The sequence below is a fragment of the Camelus ferus genome, chromosome 27 (assembly GCF_009834535.1).
Source record: "Camelus ferus isolate YT-003-E chromosome 27, BCGSAC_Cfer_1.0, whole genome shotgun sequence".
Classification (NCBI taxonomy): Eukaryota; Metazoa; Chordata; class Mammalia; order Artiodactyla; family Camelidae; genus Camelus; species Camelus ferus.
In genome coordinates, this window is record NC_045722.1 from 15,835,191 (window position 1) to 15,850,054 (window position 14,864).

At 50.7% G+C, this 14,864-nt stretch overlaps 1 protein-coding gene across 1 annotated transcript in view; it reads left to right on the plus strand.

Annotated features, from left to right (window-relative positions):
• Positions 1-3,582: 3,582 nt before the first annotated feature.
• Positions 3,583-14,864, plus strand: part of ST8SIA2 (ST8 alpha-N-acetyl-neuraminide alpha-2,8-sialyltransferase 2) — a 60,546-nt gene continuing 49,264 nt past the window's right edge. The window contains exon 1 of the mRNA XM_032468982.1: positions 3,583-3,881. Within this exon, the coding sequence (XP_032324873.1) occupies positions 3,784-3,881 (98 nt within the window). The 5' untranslated portion in view covers positions 3,583-3,783. The remainder of the gene's footprint in view (positions 3,882-14,864) is intronic.

Sequence of the window (14,864 nt, forward strand, 5' to 3'; positions counted from 1 at the left end):
TCTTGAGGTTGGCCCTAGAGGGAGAAGCGTGCTGTAGCCAGGGTCAAGGGTGAGAAGTGGCTGCCCCATTGCCGGTGTGACTCCCCTGGACTCCTTCAGGGCTCTGCAGAGCCCTCTGCTCCTCTTTCTTTCGTTCATACTCCCTTCCCAGGGTCTAATTAGGTGCCTGAATAGTTAATATACTCTATTAATTTGAGCTAAAATATTAATGGGTGGTGATGACTTTTAATTTGCTGCCACTCCCTTTTTTTTTTTTAAACTTCATTTCTGCAAAGCCAATCAAGCAGTGTTGCAGGGAAACAGTGTAAAAGTTATTCTTGCATATTTGGGAACAGCAAGCCCTTAGTTTGAGAAAAAAGAAGACTTTAAATAGTTGACTCAAAGGCAGTACCCTGCTACTTGTATTTTAAAGCAACATTCCTTGCCTCCCGAAAAGCTACAATGTGACACAGTATGCAAAAGTTCATTTGAAAGTGATGGGATCAGAAGGTAAAGATCCGCCACCCCACATAGGCTTCCTACTAGCCAATGCCTTTTTGGTGCTTCATAAACATATCATTTGTGTAGCATTCAACAGAAACATTTCTCATACTTTGGGTATTTTAACCCATTCAGTGGCTTGACTTAAAGAAATGATTACTATAGGACCTTCCAGTTTCTTGGGAAAATCAAGGCAAGAAAAAATAATTTGCTGAAACAGGGGAGTCAGGGAGAGGGGAGGGGTCAGGATGGCCTAGCCAAGCTAGTATCCAGGTGGAAGTTTACCTGGTATTTACAGATATGACACTTCCAACCCATTCACTCTTCCTCTTTCCAGATTCCAGGAACAGTTTTCAGAGACAGCTGCAAAGGGTAGTGAGTGCGCACAGATCACTGTAAAAGTAGCTGGCCCGTGAGATTCAAGTCTAAGTATTTACAGACAGCATCCCCCAGTCAACTACCACAAGGGTTCCTTATCACTCTCCGAGTGAAATCCCATCTCAGTAACTCTCAGTGCAAGGATAGCCTCTCCATTACAAAGCCAGCTCTATTTCCCAGAAGCTGTACTTGAGGGACGTTGCTCCGTGAGTCTGGTTACAAGGATTTCCCTGTGAGGGATGGGACTGTTCACCAAGTTTCTACTCTTCCTGGCCACTCATAGGGACTCTCCTCAAGTGAGTCCGAAGAAGGGAGCCTCTGCTCCTGGGATGATAACGTAGGTCGCATAATAGGAAGTGGAATACTGTTGTAGCCGTGCTTATCATGGTGACATTTACCTGACCTGGGATGAGCTTAGGATCATGGCATTCTCTCCATGCTGTTCAGCAAGGAGTGTAGTTGGTAGAGAAGCAGAGAGCAGAGGAGAGAGAAGCCAGCCAGGTTCCTCTTGCTCTTTGCGGTGATCTTATTAATCAATTACAAGCTATTCAGGAGACCACAGCTGTGTTGTAGCTCACATCCCATACCATAATTACCTACTTGCAGGTCTGTCTTCCTCCTGAATTGTGAGCCACTAGAGGGCAGGAACCATGTCTCTCTCCTCTTATGCTAGCTTTAGCCCCTAGCGCATAACCTGGCACAGAGTAGTTGCTCAATAAATATTGCCGAGTGATGGAGTAAATGAATGAGTGATTGAAATATCGAGCAGTATGACAGCTGCAGCCCAGTCTTTCCTCTCCCTTTTCTGATATCCCAACCATTTATCTCAGAAACACAAGACAACATGGTAACAAACACAACTCCACAACTCCAAAGCCACTCATCAAACAAGACCGAGGGAGAGATCTAGGCACCCAGAAAACTTGGAAACAGGAAGTTCGACCACGTGGCCAACTGCTCTGATGGGAAACCCTGTTTTGATGTCTGTTACCACCTCTAACAGACAGGGAGAGTGACATCCAACACTGCGCTCAATATCATGAGAAAGTCTCATGCCAAGAAAAATATGTGGTATTCTGAAGGAGCTCACTGTAAGAGGAGCAGAGGGGCAGGACTTGTGCCAGGGGCAGGGAAATAAAGAATCGCTGTCCTGGGGATTCGTATACCCCACCTCTGGGGAAAAGACACCTGCTCCCCACACTCCCCATTTCTCTGTGCTGTTTCTCTCTCCTGTTCTCCAGGCAAAGTGAGAACTCTTCCTGCAGGGAAGAGCTTATCCTGGCTTTTAGGGTCAGCAATAGCTGTCCAGCAGCCCCCTAACTTGGAAGCCTTCCTCCTGCCCCTCCTTCCTACATACAAAGAGGCAGAGGGACAGGCAGTATTTTGGTGGGGAAATAAAAAAGTCCCTCTGACCAACCCAGGGTCCCTCTGATGGAGCTAAGGCACTGCCAGCCCCTTTCCAGACCCCTCTGAGTCTGGCTCTGTACGGGTGGCCCTGAGGGCACAGCCAAACTGCCTCTCCCATTCATTTGCCAGTGCTTTCCAGAGAAACCTTTCCATAGAGCTTCTCAAACAGAACTCTTCCCCCCAAATTCAACCCCCAAGGACACTTTCATAAACCAGATGATCATTTCTGGGAAGTTACATTTCCTGATTTCAGGATTGTTCCAATTAAGTGCAAGAAAAAGAAAATTTAGGTAATTATCTAATTCCAGTAAAACTTAATGGGGCCCTTCTCACCCCGGGCTAATGGTTGGTGCAAAATGTAATTTGAGTTAAACTATCTAAGGCTGGGGAAGTCGCAAATATTCAACATGGGGGGCATTACCCCTTGTGGGAGACAGATTTTGTAGGAGACCTTTCGATCAAGACAGGACTCCCGGGGTGGTGGCGGGGTGGGGGTGGCGACTGATTTTGCCAGGAGAGGGCAAGAACTGGAAAGATGAAGCCCAGCTCAGCATTAGCACCGCGAGGTTCCAGGCAGGGTGGGCTCTGAGTCTACCACTGTGGGTGGAGCCGCCACTCCAGCAGGATCCCAGGGTTCTAGCCAAGGCTGCATGACCTCAAGCAACTCAGGGAGCCTCTCCGGACCCGATCTCCTTGGGTCTATCAGTGGAGACCAAGATGACTGCCTTGGGGGTGGTTTCTCAGGGGCCGAGCATCTCGCCCACAAATTGCAATCTGCATCTCCGCCGAAGTTGGCCTGCCTTGGATGTGTCTTCTCCACTCCCCTTCCCCCACCCCACCTCCTAATTCGTCAACTGCTGAAACATCTGCCTGGCTGAAACCGCCTCTTCGCCACGCGCTGGGAGCTGTCCCCAGGTGTTGGTCTTTGTGTCGGAAAAACTTTGCGAGAAAGCGAGGGCGCTGGACAAAGAGCGAGCGAGGGAGGGCGTTTGCCAGCCAGCGGGCAACGCCAGGGCGGTGCGCGCTCTTCCCTGGGCTCAGCTTGGTACCCGGACGCACGCGGTGCCCCGAGCCCGGCCTCCCTAGGCGAAGAGTGGAAGGCTTCGGCCACATCCCAGCGCCCTCGGGAGCTGAAAGAAACCAGGAGGGAGAAGCAAAGGCGGGCGGCTGGACGTTGGAGTTGACTGCGGTGGGAGGAGGCGAGCAGAGGCGCGGAGCAAAGCTGTCAAACTGCGCGCGGAGCCCCGAGCGGGGCGGGGGAAAGGGAGGGGAGGGGAAAGGAGAGGAGGGGCGGGCGGGCGGGAGCTGAGAGGGAGCGAGCGGGCTCGCCGGGCCTGATCAACCCTTGTCTGCCGCTGTCGCCGCCGCCGCCGCTGGCCGGGACTCGCCCGGAGCGCAGGGTGTCTGCCCCGCTGCGCGCCGCGCGCCGCGCGCGGAGGCTCCGGCGCCTGTCGCTGCGCCCTCCAGCCCCAGCTGCTCGCGCCGGCCCGCGCGGGTCCCGGTGGGCGCGAACCCACCATGCAGCTGCAGTTCCGGAGCTGGATGCTGGCTGCGCTCACGCTGCTCGTGGTCTTCCTCATCTTCGCAGACATCTCGGAGATCGAAGAAGAAATCGGGTAAATAGCTGCGCCCGGGCCCGTGCCGAGCCCTGGCGGGATCTCTCCCCACCCTGATACTCCGGATTCCCCCGCACACCCGCTTTGTGTGCGCCGCGCCCCGCTGTCGCTCCGCTGGAGAGGTGGGAGACGATTTTGACCGGGGGTGGCGGTGCCCGGGGCCCGGGACCGTTTGGTGAGCGGAGGGCGGGGGCGCGGCTGCGGTGGGGAATCCCCGGGCGAGGAGCACTGGCAGTCTCCAGCTGACCCGCGTAGGGGAGCAGACTCGCCCACCCGGCCCCCCTTTTCCCCGCGCGTCCGCGCGCGTTGTCGCCGGGGTCGAGGGAGGGCGCCGGGGAGTGTCTGGGGCGGGCGGAGGGGCCGAGAGTGGAGGAGGCAGGAGTTTCTTTGTCTCCGGCTCGGCCGCTTTCTCGCCTTGGCAAAGTGGGCAGGGGGCGCGCGGGGATCTCTGCGCTGGGGGAGGGGATCCCCGGGCTGGAGCGGACGGAGAGGGATCTTTACGGGTTCTCGGGAAGGGGAGTGTCCCCAGTACAAACAGATACGCACACGAGCCTCCCGCTGTCTCGGGAGCCCAGCCTTGGGGCGCGGGCTGGCACCGCCAGAGGCGGAGCGCGCAGGGGTGAGCTGAGATCCCTTCCCCACCCTCGCCTGGCTCAGGACGCTCAGATAACCCTGCGGCGCCCACTGTGCCCCCGGGTTCCCATGCGCTTTCCGCTCGGAGACAGAGACCTTTCGGGAAAGTCTGTACCGCCGCCCGCTGGTCTTTGGGGTCCCCAGGCAGGCAGTCTCGCCTCGCTTTTCTCCGGATCTCTCCAGGGGCGGGACCGCGAGCCCCTGCCCGGGCGGGACTTCCAGGAGGCGCAATTGCTGCATGGGACGCACCCGCTGTGGGTCTCGGAGGCTGAGACTCGCGCCCAGCAGCCCCCGGCACGCGGGGTGGGCCCCTCTCGGCTTCCGCGCCACAAAGAGCCTCCAACCGGCGGTGGGCAGGTGAGGAGGCAGCCAGGGTTCCGAGAGACCCTGTGGCCCTAGAAGAAAGTGAGGTCACGGAGTGGGCACAATGTCCCTTCCTCCGTGGGGCTAGTAAGGATGCAGGCTCCCTCCGCTAGCCCTGCGCTGCGTGCGCCCCTCCTTTGTCCCATTTGTTATTTCATTCACTATCAGCGCGAGTTAAGGGCCTGGCTTAGCTGACAGGTCCCTCAAAAGGGAAATGCCAGTCCTGGTCCCGGATGCCCAGGCCCTCAGCACTCAAAGCTGGGGCAGGCGCCACTTCCTGCTCGCTCCGTTTCTGCCTGCCCCTTCCCATCTTGGCAACCCCAGAATTCCTTCTGTAAACTCCACTGCTATTCAGGAACACCTTTCTCTGCCTCTTCCTCTTCCTCCTCCTCCTCGGTTTCCCCAAGAGCTTAGAAAACTTTCACAAATACTGTTCAGTTAATGCACGACGTGCTTCCACGCGGAGATGAAACACTTCTTTCCGGAGCTGTTCGCCTCAAAAACATGGATGGGAAAGGAAATCGAAAAGGACAAGTCTTGGGGTGATGGAGGACGCAGTGGGGAGGGCCTTCCTCTCCGCTCCTCCACTCTCCTCCCAGATGTGGGCACTGCCTGGCCCGACCACGTGCTGACCTTGCCTGGGAGGGAAGGACCAGCAGCTGCCCATTGTTCTGCTGTGAAAACATAAGTGCTGTACCCATTCAGGCATCCCTGGCTTGTCTGCTGACTGAACTTTTACCCAATTTCTTCTACATGTCAGGGACTTTAAATTTTTAAAATGCAATCAGGTAATCACTTTGCATGTAATGCTGCACTTTCCAGCCAAATGCATTGTAAAACCCCCACTCCCCACAGTTAGGTTGTTCCACCAGGGTATCGAAAAATAAGCTTCAAGGCCTGCGCTAAGAAGGGTACTTACATATATGTTTAAAACCCAGGGCTCTTCTGCTGTGAATGTGTTCCCTGAGACCTATTTCACTGAGGAAGGGGTGGGGGTCCCTGCTTGGGCCACTCCTGGGAAAAATAATCAAACTAGTCAAATGTGTTACCTTGTGTGGCATTACCCTTCCCTCTGGTGCCCCTGTCCTCAGGCTGACCCCAGGATTGACCAGTCCTGACCCCAGGCTGAGACACCCTTCTCCCTTAGCCCCTCCTCCAGTCCCACCCACAGTCTGCCCCGCACATGTTTAGCTCATCTGGGATTTGCCATGACTGGGGGACGAAGGACATGGGGCAGATGACCAGAATCCCGACAGCCCCCTGTGTCTGCTTACAAGCCAAGTTTCAAGCTCAGTCACTTATTTAATCCTTGGAACCAACTTCGTGCAGCCAGCAGGGGCTCAGTGCGGTAGGTGCCCTGGCGCAGTGGCCAGTGAGGGGCGCCTGGAGTAGGACTCTTGTTCTCACCGTGTGCCTTGCCTCTCCAGGAGACCTGGAATCATACTCAAGACCATGATGCTAGTGCACCAGCCCTGCCCACCCTTCCCCTAACTTGATATCGACCTGTGCTGGGGAAGGTTGCAAATTACCTGCCAGTGTCAGTCCTTGGGAGAAAACGATGTTTCTGTAAAAGGATGGCTGTTTCTGGAAGGCAATGATGGGACCTTGTGATCTATTAGGAAGGGAGGAAAGAAGGAAGAAATCTCTTTTTGGAGTAAAATTTCCGTGGATTGAGGAATGAGAAGTATAAGAGGAAAGACAATTCCATGTATATTGTCTGGAGAGGCAAAACTGAGATACACTTTTGTTAAGGTCTTGATTTTCTTTCCTATAAAATGAGGCGTTTGATGTCGTGGTCTCAGAGATCCTGTCTTGCCCTAGGAATCATATAACAGGTTGTGAAGGGCAGGCTTCCTTCCAGGGCTATTTCCTAAGAGACATGTCATGTCTCTGTTCCTAAATGATGATTTTCAAAGTTCCATTTCTAACTTGCTTGCTTGGGGAAATGCCTCCCTGGGGCTGAACAAGAAAAAAAAAGTGTAGAAAGATGAGTTCTCTGCAAAGCACTCAGAGAGTGAATTCAAATTCTAAATCAGAGATTGGGTGGAGCTTTGGTAAAACAGCCCCCATCAACTCATGCAGCACCCCAAATTTTAGAGTCAGTTAGAGCAAGTTGTAAGCTAAAATCTTTTTCTGATTGTCCCCTGGGCTTTAGCCTTGAGTATAACCTCCAAGAGAGAAGTGTGGGCAAGTCTGTCTTGCCCACCGTGGTGCCCCCAGAACTTGACACACAGAAGACATTCGAGAAACACCTATTGAATGAATATCCTTCTGGGGTCTGGCCCAGTGATGGACACGCTTGGCATCCTTGGGCAAGGCTGACACTCACAGAGCCTTCAGATGGGAAGGGAGTGTAAGTCTCCCCCTAAGGAACCTCCTCTGTTTTTACAATTTAGATAAATTTGACCCTGAGAAGTAACAACACTTATCCAAGATCACACCCTGGCTCGTTAGGGACCAAAAAGCCTGCACATGTCTCCTCATTTGTAAGCCAACTCCCCAAATGAGGTCCTCTAACTATAAAAGAGTTACAGAACTCTGATTAAGGAGGATGTAACTGGTAATAATAACAGAAATCATGGCCATGGTGAAGATGAGGATGATGATGGTTAACATTTATTAACTTATTGAGTGCTTGCTATGAACTGAAGGCTATTCCAAGCTCCTCATAGACATTAAGACGTGTCATTGTCATGGCAACCCAGTGATCACCTACGAATGGCACCACCTCTGGTCCCATCAAGTTCAATGCGATGCTAGAGGACAGAACGGCGCTATCCCCTGGTTTAGCCAGACAGGTTCACCTGCCATGGGCCTGAGCATCCTAGACTCGTAGGTGGGGCCTTGGGCTAAAGCTTCTGAAGGTGGAGAACTCCCATTCCATTGCAAACCTGATTCTGATGTCAGCTGAAAGCACCTTCCCCGCTTCTACATGCCATATGATTGGGTATCCAGAAGTCTGGACTAGGGCTGAAAGTAAGGATACTTAACAGGCGATCCCTCTCAGGCACTGACCTATCAGAATGGACATCTGACTGGTCAGAACGGATGCCACCTAGTACACCATGGCCAGGGCTCCTGGTGCACCCCAGTCAAACATCAGACTCTGTCTAGAAAAGCGATGGATAAGGAGAAGCTAGCTCTGACCATCAGATTTGTGAGCAGGAAGCTACTGCCATCAGTTAAGGGTGAAGTGAGGTGCACCTTTTAATGAATGAGTCCAGGTGGATGTGAAAGAAAATGACCTTGAGGACTTGCAGTCCAGGTACTCTGTAAGCAACACGTATTTGCTTAAGATGATGCAACCTTTTTATGCCCATTCTTCTCCCCAGTCCTAGTGTACTTCACTCAAGCGTAAGCATGATTGGAGGATAAAATAGGACAGCAAGAAGGTCTGGTTTTTAACTGACTTGCTCAAGTCCTTGCTGCCAACTGTTCCTAGCTTCAAATTTAAATTGTAAATAGATATCCATCTTAGAAACCAATTCACCACTCAGGGCCTCTCTCCCCTTGTAAAGCAGGGTTGCTAGGTTTTAGGTTTTACAAATTGGGGATGTTGTAAATTGCAAATTATAAATACTTCTCAGAGAGAGGGGAATTCTATAAAGGCTCCCATTGTTTTTAGTGTGGCATACAAGGTAATACATAATCTGGTCCCTGCCTCCCTCTTCAGCCTCCCTGGGCTCCAGCCATTCTGTATTGCCCACAGTTCCCTGGTATGTATCTTGATTTTATGCCTCTGTGCCTTTGCACATGCTCTTACTCCTTTCTGGAACAACCTCCTTGCACACCCTGTTCTTCCTGACCCCCATCCCATCCTTCTGTCCTTCCCCTGACTCCTCCTTCAAGGCTAAGGGCTAGTGTCATCTTCTTTGCAAAGCATTCCAGGACCTCAGACCTTCCTTGGACAGTCTGGGATGGCTGTCCTCTGGTGTGTACACTTAGCATCCTGTCATACCAGCAGCCTATGGAGATGGACTCAATGCTTACATTTTATTTTCTCCCTTAACCCCAGCCATGTTGATAAGGATATGGTTTAGTAAATAGAGCCCATGCAGTATTTTTGGAATGAACAAACTTAGGCCTGGCACACGGCAAAAGTAAACACTCAGCCTCTCTGCCCCCAAAGCTCTGCACTATTCCATTGACAATTAAATACTCCTCCACTTGCTCAGAAAGCCCACTGCTTTCCCCAGCGTGGGTATCCAACATGGGGGGGCACAGCCCGGTTAAGGGCACAGTAGTCATTGTCTCAGAATGTTGGGGAGAAGATCAAGGGGAATGAAAGGACCTTTCTAGTTTGCAAAAGAGGAGGACCCAGTGGTAAGTTTCCTGCTGCCAGTTCAGATAAAAAGGAAAGCTGTAGCGCCCCACCTGCAAGCCTCTGTCCAGCTCTTTATTCTCCAGAGAGCCCTTTGTAGCCCTGCTTCTGCCAATAGTGCCAGTCCCCCAGCCACCCACCTTCTGCCTGGAGACGAAGTGCCCTCTCTGTCCATCTTTATCCCCTCCAGGGCTTCCACACTGGCATTAAGAGCAGACTTACTTGGGGCCAACTGTGTCCTTCCAAGGGATGGTCCCCAGAAAGGATGTGTTGTGTGTTTGAAACACTGAAGGAGGGAGAAAGAAATATGAAGTCAGGTCGATGTGTGTCATTTTAGAAAGATTTTCTTTATGAAGCACTTTTAAGTGGTGTCTTGATTTTCTAACACTGGTCAAACCAGGCAATCGTGATGGATCAGCCGAGACTGTGGCAGCTGCGAGGACCTTTGATGAGTTCGGGAGCCTAGCATTTCTCCGCTGCCTCAAGCAAAAGAGAGTTTGGGAGGCAGATGGAAAGACATAGTGGAAAGACTGAGGGAGGGGCAGGATGGTCAATGCCACCCCGGGAGGGGGGGTGTCAGCTGGCCACCTCCCTCCAGGGGCTGGGGACAGGTCCATCCATCCAAGAGAAGCCCCGGGGTGAGATGCTTGGGTACCATCTGTGTCTGGGGAAACTGTCCTGTGTCTGAATGACTGCTGGTCTGGGGCTTGTCCTTAAGTGTTGAGATTAGTCACTCTCCTGGGTGGCAGCTGGGCTGGTTTTAAATTCTGTCCAGTCTCCTGCAATTCGTCACTCAGCTTGGAAGCCACTCTGTGTCCTGACGGGACCTGTTTGTCCCAGCATTTTCTTAGCTTCAGCTGTCAGAGGCTTCGCAGTGGCAAAGGGAAGTGATCCAACCAGGGAGAGAGCAGTGCCCGACAAGACGTGTATCTGTATTACACGTGGCAGGGAGCAGCTCCTCCTCCGGACACTTCCAGCACTTGGAATCCTGATTCGCTGCTCTTGGAAACCCAGCATCCCGCCTTGCCGTGTGGGTGTGTGTTTGAGTTGGGAAATTGCTCTGCGAGGATGAAGCTCTTGGCTGTCACTGAGTTTCCCCAGCACTTCACTGTTACTATTGGAGGAGCCCGGAGGTACTCAGCTCTGCTTCGTGGTCCCCTTTTAAGACCCAGGACTACAATTTCTCCTCTTCCTCTTAGTCAACAGCTGGGGGTTGAAATGATCCTGAGGTCACTGTTCCCCATGCTGATCTGCAGATGGGTAGCGATCCCAAAGGAAAAAGAAAAAGGAAAAAGAAAAAGAAAAAGCACAACATAGCCATAACAGTCATGTTAGTTTCAAGTTTGCCGACTGTCATTTCCTGAGAAGATCTCTGCTATATTCTGCGATGTTCTTTTTTTTTTCTTTTGGGGATATTGATGTCTATTCTTTCCTGAAAGAGGCTGATGGTACATAGTTGTACTGTTTTTCCTAAACTGAGTCTAGTAGCCTACTTTTCTGGAAATGTTGCTGATCGTTGAAATCTAGGGTCTGAGTTTACATTGAAGAGTAATCAGAGGGCATCACTTCTGGAAACAGGGGCTCGCTCCTCACACATCTATTCTCTGTGAAGGCTGGCTCCAGCAAAGAGGAACAGCACGTCGTTTTTTTGACGTGTCTGCTGTGTGCAATACGACAGCCTAATCGCTTCATCTCTGTTTGCACCTGTAATCATCCCAGCCAAACTATGAGGTCCATGTTATTGTTATCTTCATTCTACAGATGAGAAAACTGAGGCACAGACCAGTTAAGTAACTTGGCCAGAGTCACACAGCTAGTCAGTTGCAATGTGAATCCAAGCTCCAGGGAATCAGGAGAACCATCCAAAACTGATGAACAAAATGACATCCAGTGGGGGAAATATGCATGCGCACATTTCCAAAGGATTAAGCTTGGAAACACAGTGGTCTGTGTGAGAGAGAAACTGGGAGGCAGCAGCGCTGGAGGAGAGCTCAGGAGACAGCAAGCAGGGGCCAGGCTATAATGGAATAGGGCAGCCCAGAAGATCGATGCAATTTAGGGTTGCCAGTTCCATGGCACCTTGTTTTGGAATGGTGCCCCCTACGCTGCCTTCCCTGTTTCCCCCTCCTCCAGCCCCCTTCTTGTCCCCACTGGGTCTCATCAGAGTGTCTCTGGAGCATGTTTGTTTGACCAGCTCATTACAGGAAAGACACACACCCACTGAAGGAAGAGAAAAACAACCCTAACCATTAAAGCGGGAGGAATTTTCTTCTGGGGAAAGACAGAAGGGCTAGTGCAGTCGGCTTCCTGGAACCTGGTGAGGAAGGAAGGAAGCAGGCAGGCTGGGGACGGGCTTCTGCAGGGGGACTGTACAGGCCCAGGGACCCCCTTTCCTAGGGGCTGACATTGTACAGAGAGCTCCACGGGACAGTCACATAAACCTCACAGCCACTCCGCCTATCAGCAGATGAGGAAGTGGAGGCCCAGAGAGGTGCCAGCACTTGCTAAGGTCACACAGCCAGTAACGTGGAGCTAAGATGGCAACCAGGTTTGCCTGACCCCACCACCAATGCTATTCTGAGTGACTTCTGTGTCCTGGAATCACCGGGCTGCCTGCTCCTGTTTGCCCTGCCTCCCACCTCCTGCTCTGGGCCATTTTCTGAACCACTCAGATAGTTTGCAGGGGAAGCTGGAAACACTGGAACTTCAGAAAAGACTCCCAGCAGGTCAGGTGAGCCTCCCAAACAGTATGGCAACCACGCCCTTGGGTGCAGCATTTCAGGGATTCTGAGAAGGGGGCAGGAAACCTTGGAGTCTGTCCAGTGAAGTGTGGGCGCTTGTTAGATATCCCGTCTCCGATTTCAAGAACAAGAATATTGGCTGTGCTCAGAGGAGCGATACGCAGGATTAATTCACACCTTCTTTCTTGGTAAATGCCAACGTGGCTTAAATAATGAAGCGAGGAGGCATAAGATACTTGGAGAAAATGAGCTGGTAAATTGATAGGGCGGGCGACTTTCCTTTGCGATTCTCCTGTAAGCAGCAAAGCCCCTTCTGTTACACCTCTGAGGTTCCCAAAGTTTGGGAGTTGACTTTAAGTGTCCGGGTATGGCCACCAAACCTCCAGCAGTGTCAGAATGACTCATTAGGGCTTCTTTGTAAATCTCTCCCAGCTACCAGCCTGGCACCTTCCCCTGTCTATAAGGACTGGCAAATCCTCCCTACGAGCTAGACTCACTGCTCATACCTCTGGACACTGGGCTTTATCTTTGGAGCCCCCGGGAGCTGCTGTGAGAAGACTGAGGCTCTTGTGTCTGATGAAACACTTATTACCTGTGTGACCTTCGGGCAGGTGGCTTCACCTCTCTGAGCCTCAGTTTCCTAATCTGTATAATGGAGTATTAATAATATCCACCTCACAGTGTTCTGGGGAGTAAATAAAATGTAAATGATGGAAATGGAAAATGGTGCAGCTGCTGTGGAAAATAGTATGGCAGTTCCTCCAAAAAATAAAAATAGAATTACCATCTGACCCAGCCATTCCACTTCTGAGTTATGCCTAAAAGAATCAAAAGAAAGGACTTGAACAGATATTTGTATGCCCATGTTTATAGCAGTATTATTTGCAGTAGCCAAAAAATGTCCACCAGTGGATGAATGGATAAGGAAAACGCAATGTGTACATATAATGGAATGTCAGCCTTAGGAAGGAAGGAATGTCTGACACATGCTACAACATGGATGAGCCTTGAGAACATTATACTAAATTAAATAAACCACACAAAGAACAAATATTGTATTATTTCTCTTATACATGGTAACTAGAGTATTCAAATTCATAAAGACAGAAAGTAGAATGGTAGTTGCCAGGAGCTGGGGGAATGGGGAGTTATTGTTCAGTTGGCACAGAATTTCAGTTTTGCAAGATGAGAAGAATTCTGGAGATTGGTTGCACAACCATCTGAATGTGCCTAACACTACTGAACTGTACAGTTGAAACAGTGAAGATGGCTGATTTTAGGTTATGTATATTTTTACCACAATTAAACACACACACACACAAATGGAAGCAGCCAAAAGAGTGCCTGGCAGGTGCTCAAGACACATTGATTTATTTGAAGAGTTTAGTTGTGATATTAACAAAGCAACATCAATGCATTATTTAATTCAAAAAATAATATAGTACCAAAAAGCATGGGGAGGGGGAGGGCGTAGAGGGAGAAAAAGTGGAAGGGTCTCAGACGAGAATTAAAGAAATACAAACCATTTCTTTGTTGTGAGTATATTTGGATACACTTGCTTGGAGGTGGCCCAAATTCCCAACACCTGGGATTTAGGGCTGCGGAAAGTGCAAAAATATACTTATTGTGGACACTTTGTAAACACTCGTTGGCCTGCCTTGTCTAATTTCAGGGAAGGGGCCCACAATGTCTCGTAAAAGCCTAAACTGCATGGAAGGCACAGAGTGGTGGAGGAGAGAGGCCAATGGTGCAGACAGCCCCAGACCACCCCTCCCTCCCAGATCCAGGTTCCCAGCTGCCCCTTTCCTTACCACCTGCATCAGAGTAGCCACAGTTAGTGCTTTTGGCTCAAGGATGAATCTGAACAGAGAAGAGAGTCCCAAAATGCTGAGCCCCTGAGGTCTGGTTTCCACTGGGCTGGGACCTGCTGAGATACAGCTGTCTTTCCCCTTTTAGGCTCATGCCAGACAGTTCCCATAAGACAACAGGAGAGAGCAAGTGCTGTGGTTTCCAGGGGCAGGAAGTGCCACAGCCGGGAGCTGTTACAAATGGCACTGGCCCCACCCTAGAGTTTCTGATTCAGCAGGTCTGGGGTAGAGCCTGAGAACTGACATCACTAACAAGTTCCAGGTGATGCTGATGCCTCTGGTCCTTCCGAGGACCACACTCCAAGAATCACTGGGCTAGAGCCTTGTCAATCAAAGTGTGGTTCTTGGCCCAGCAACTTGGGCAGGATCTGGAGTTTTGATAGGAATGCAAAATCTCAGGCCTCACCCCAGATCCAGACTTAATGAAATTAAGTCTGCATCGGAACAAGACCCCAGATAATTTGCATACACACTCCCTCCATTGGAGGGAATAATTGGCTTCCTGGCTTTCTGCAGAGCCCCAGCCCAAAGCAATGACTGTGGCTCATCAGACAAGGGGAAACTTGCCTGAGGACCCCTGTTGCTCATCACAGAATTGGCCCAGAGTGACCTTCAAATGGATATCATAAAAATTAATAATGGTTATAATTATAGCCATTTGCTGGATACCTGTGTGTGGGCCAGGAGTTTTTCATACAGTATTTCACACAATTATTATAAAACCCTGGAAAAACCCATTTTGTGGATAAGTAAACTGAGACTCAGGTAAAGTAACTGCTTAATAAACATTGGGGAAAAAAAAAACCCTGAATTTTGTCAAGGTCTAGCTGGCCGTTTCCCAGTTTAGCCCTGTGGGTTAGCCTGCTTCTCTCCCTTTGCCCTTCCCACAAGTGAGGCCCAAGGCATTAAGACAAGGGGAAATCTTACCCAAGGATTGAATCAATGTATTAAATGAGCGTAAGGAGGCTGCAGAGTGTCTATACCAGAAATAACCTTGACCCATGGCTGGAGCATGTGATAGAAATTTCCAGAGAAGCTGGTTAGCCAAGTACTCCTT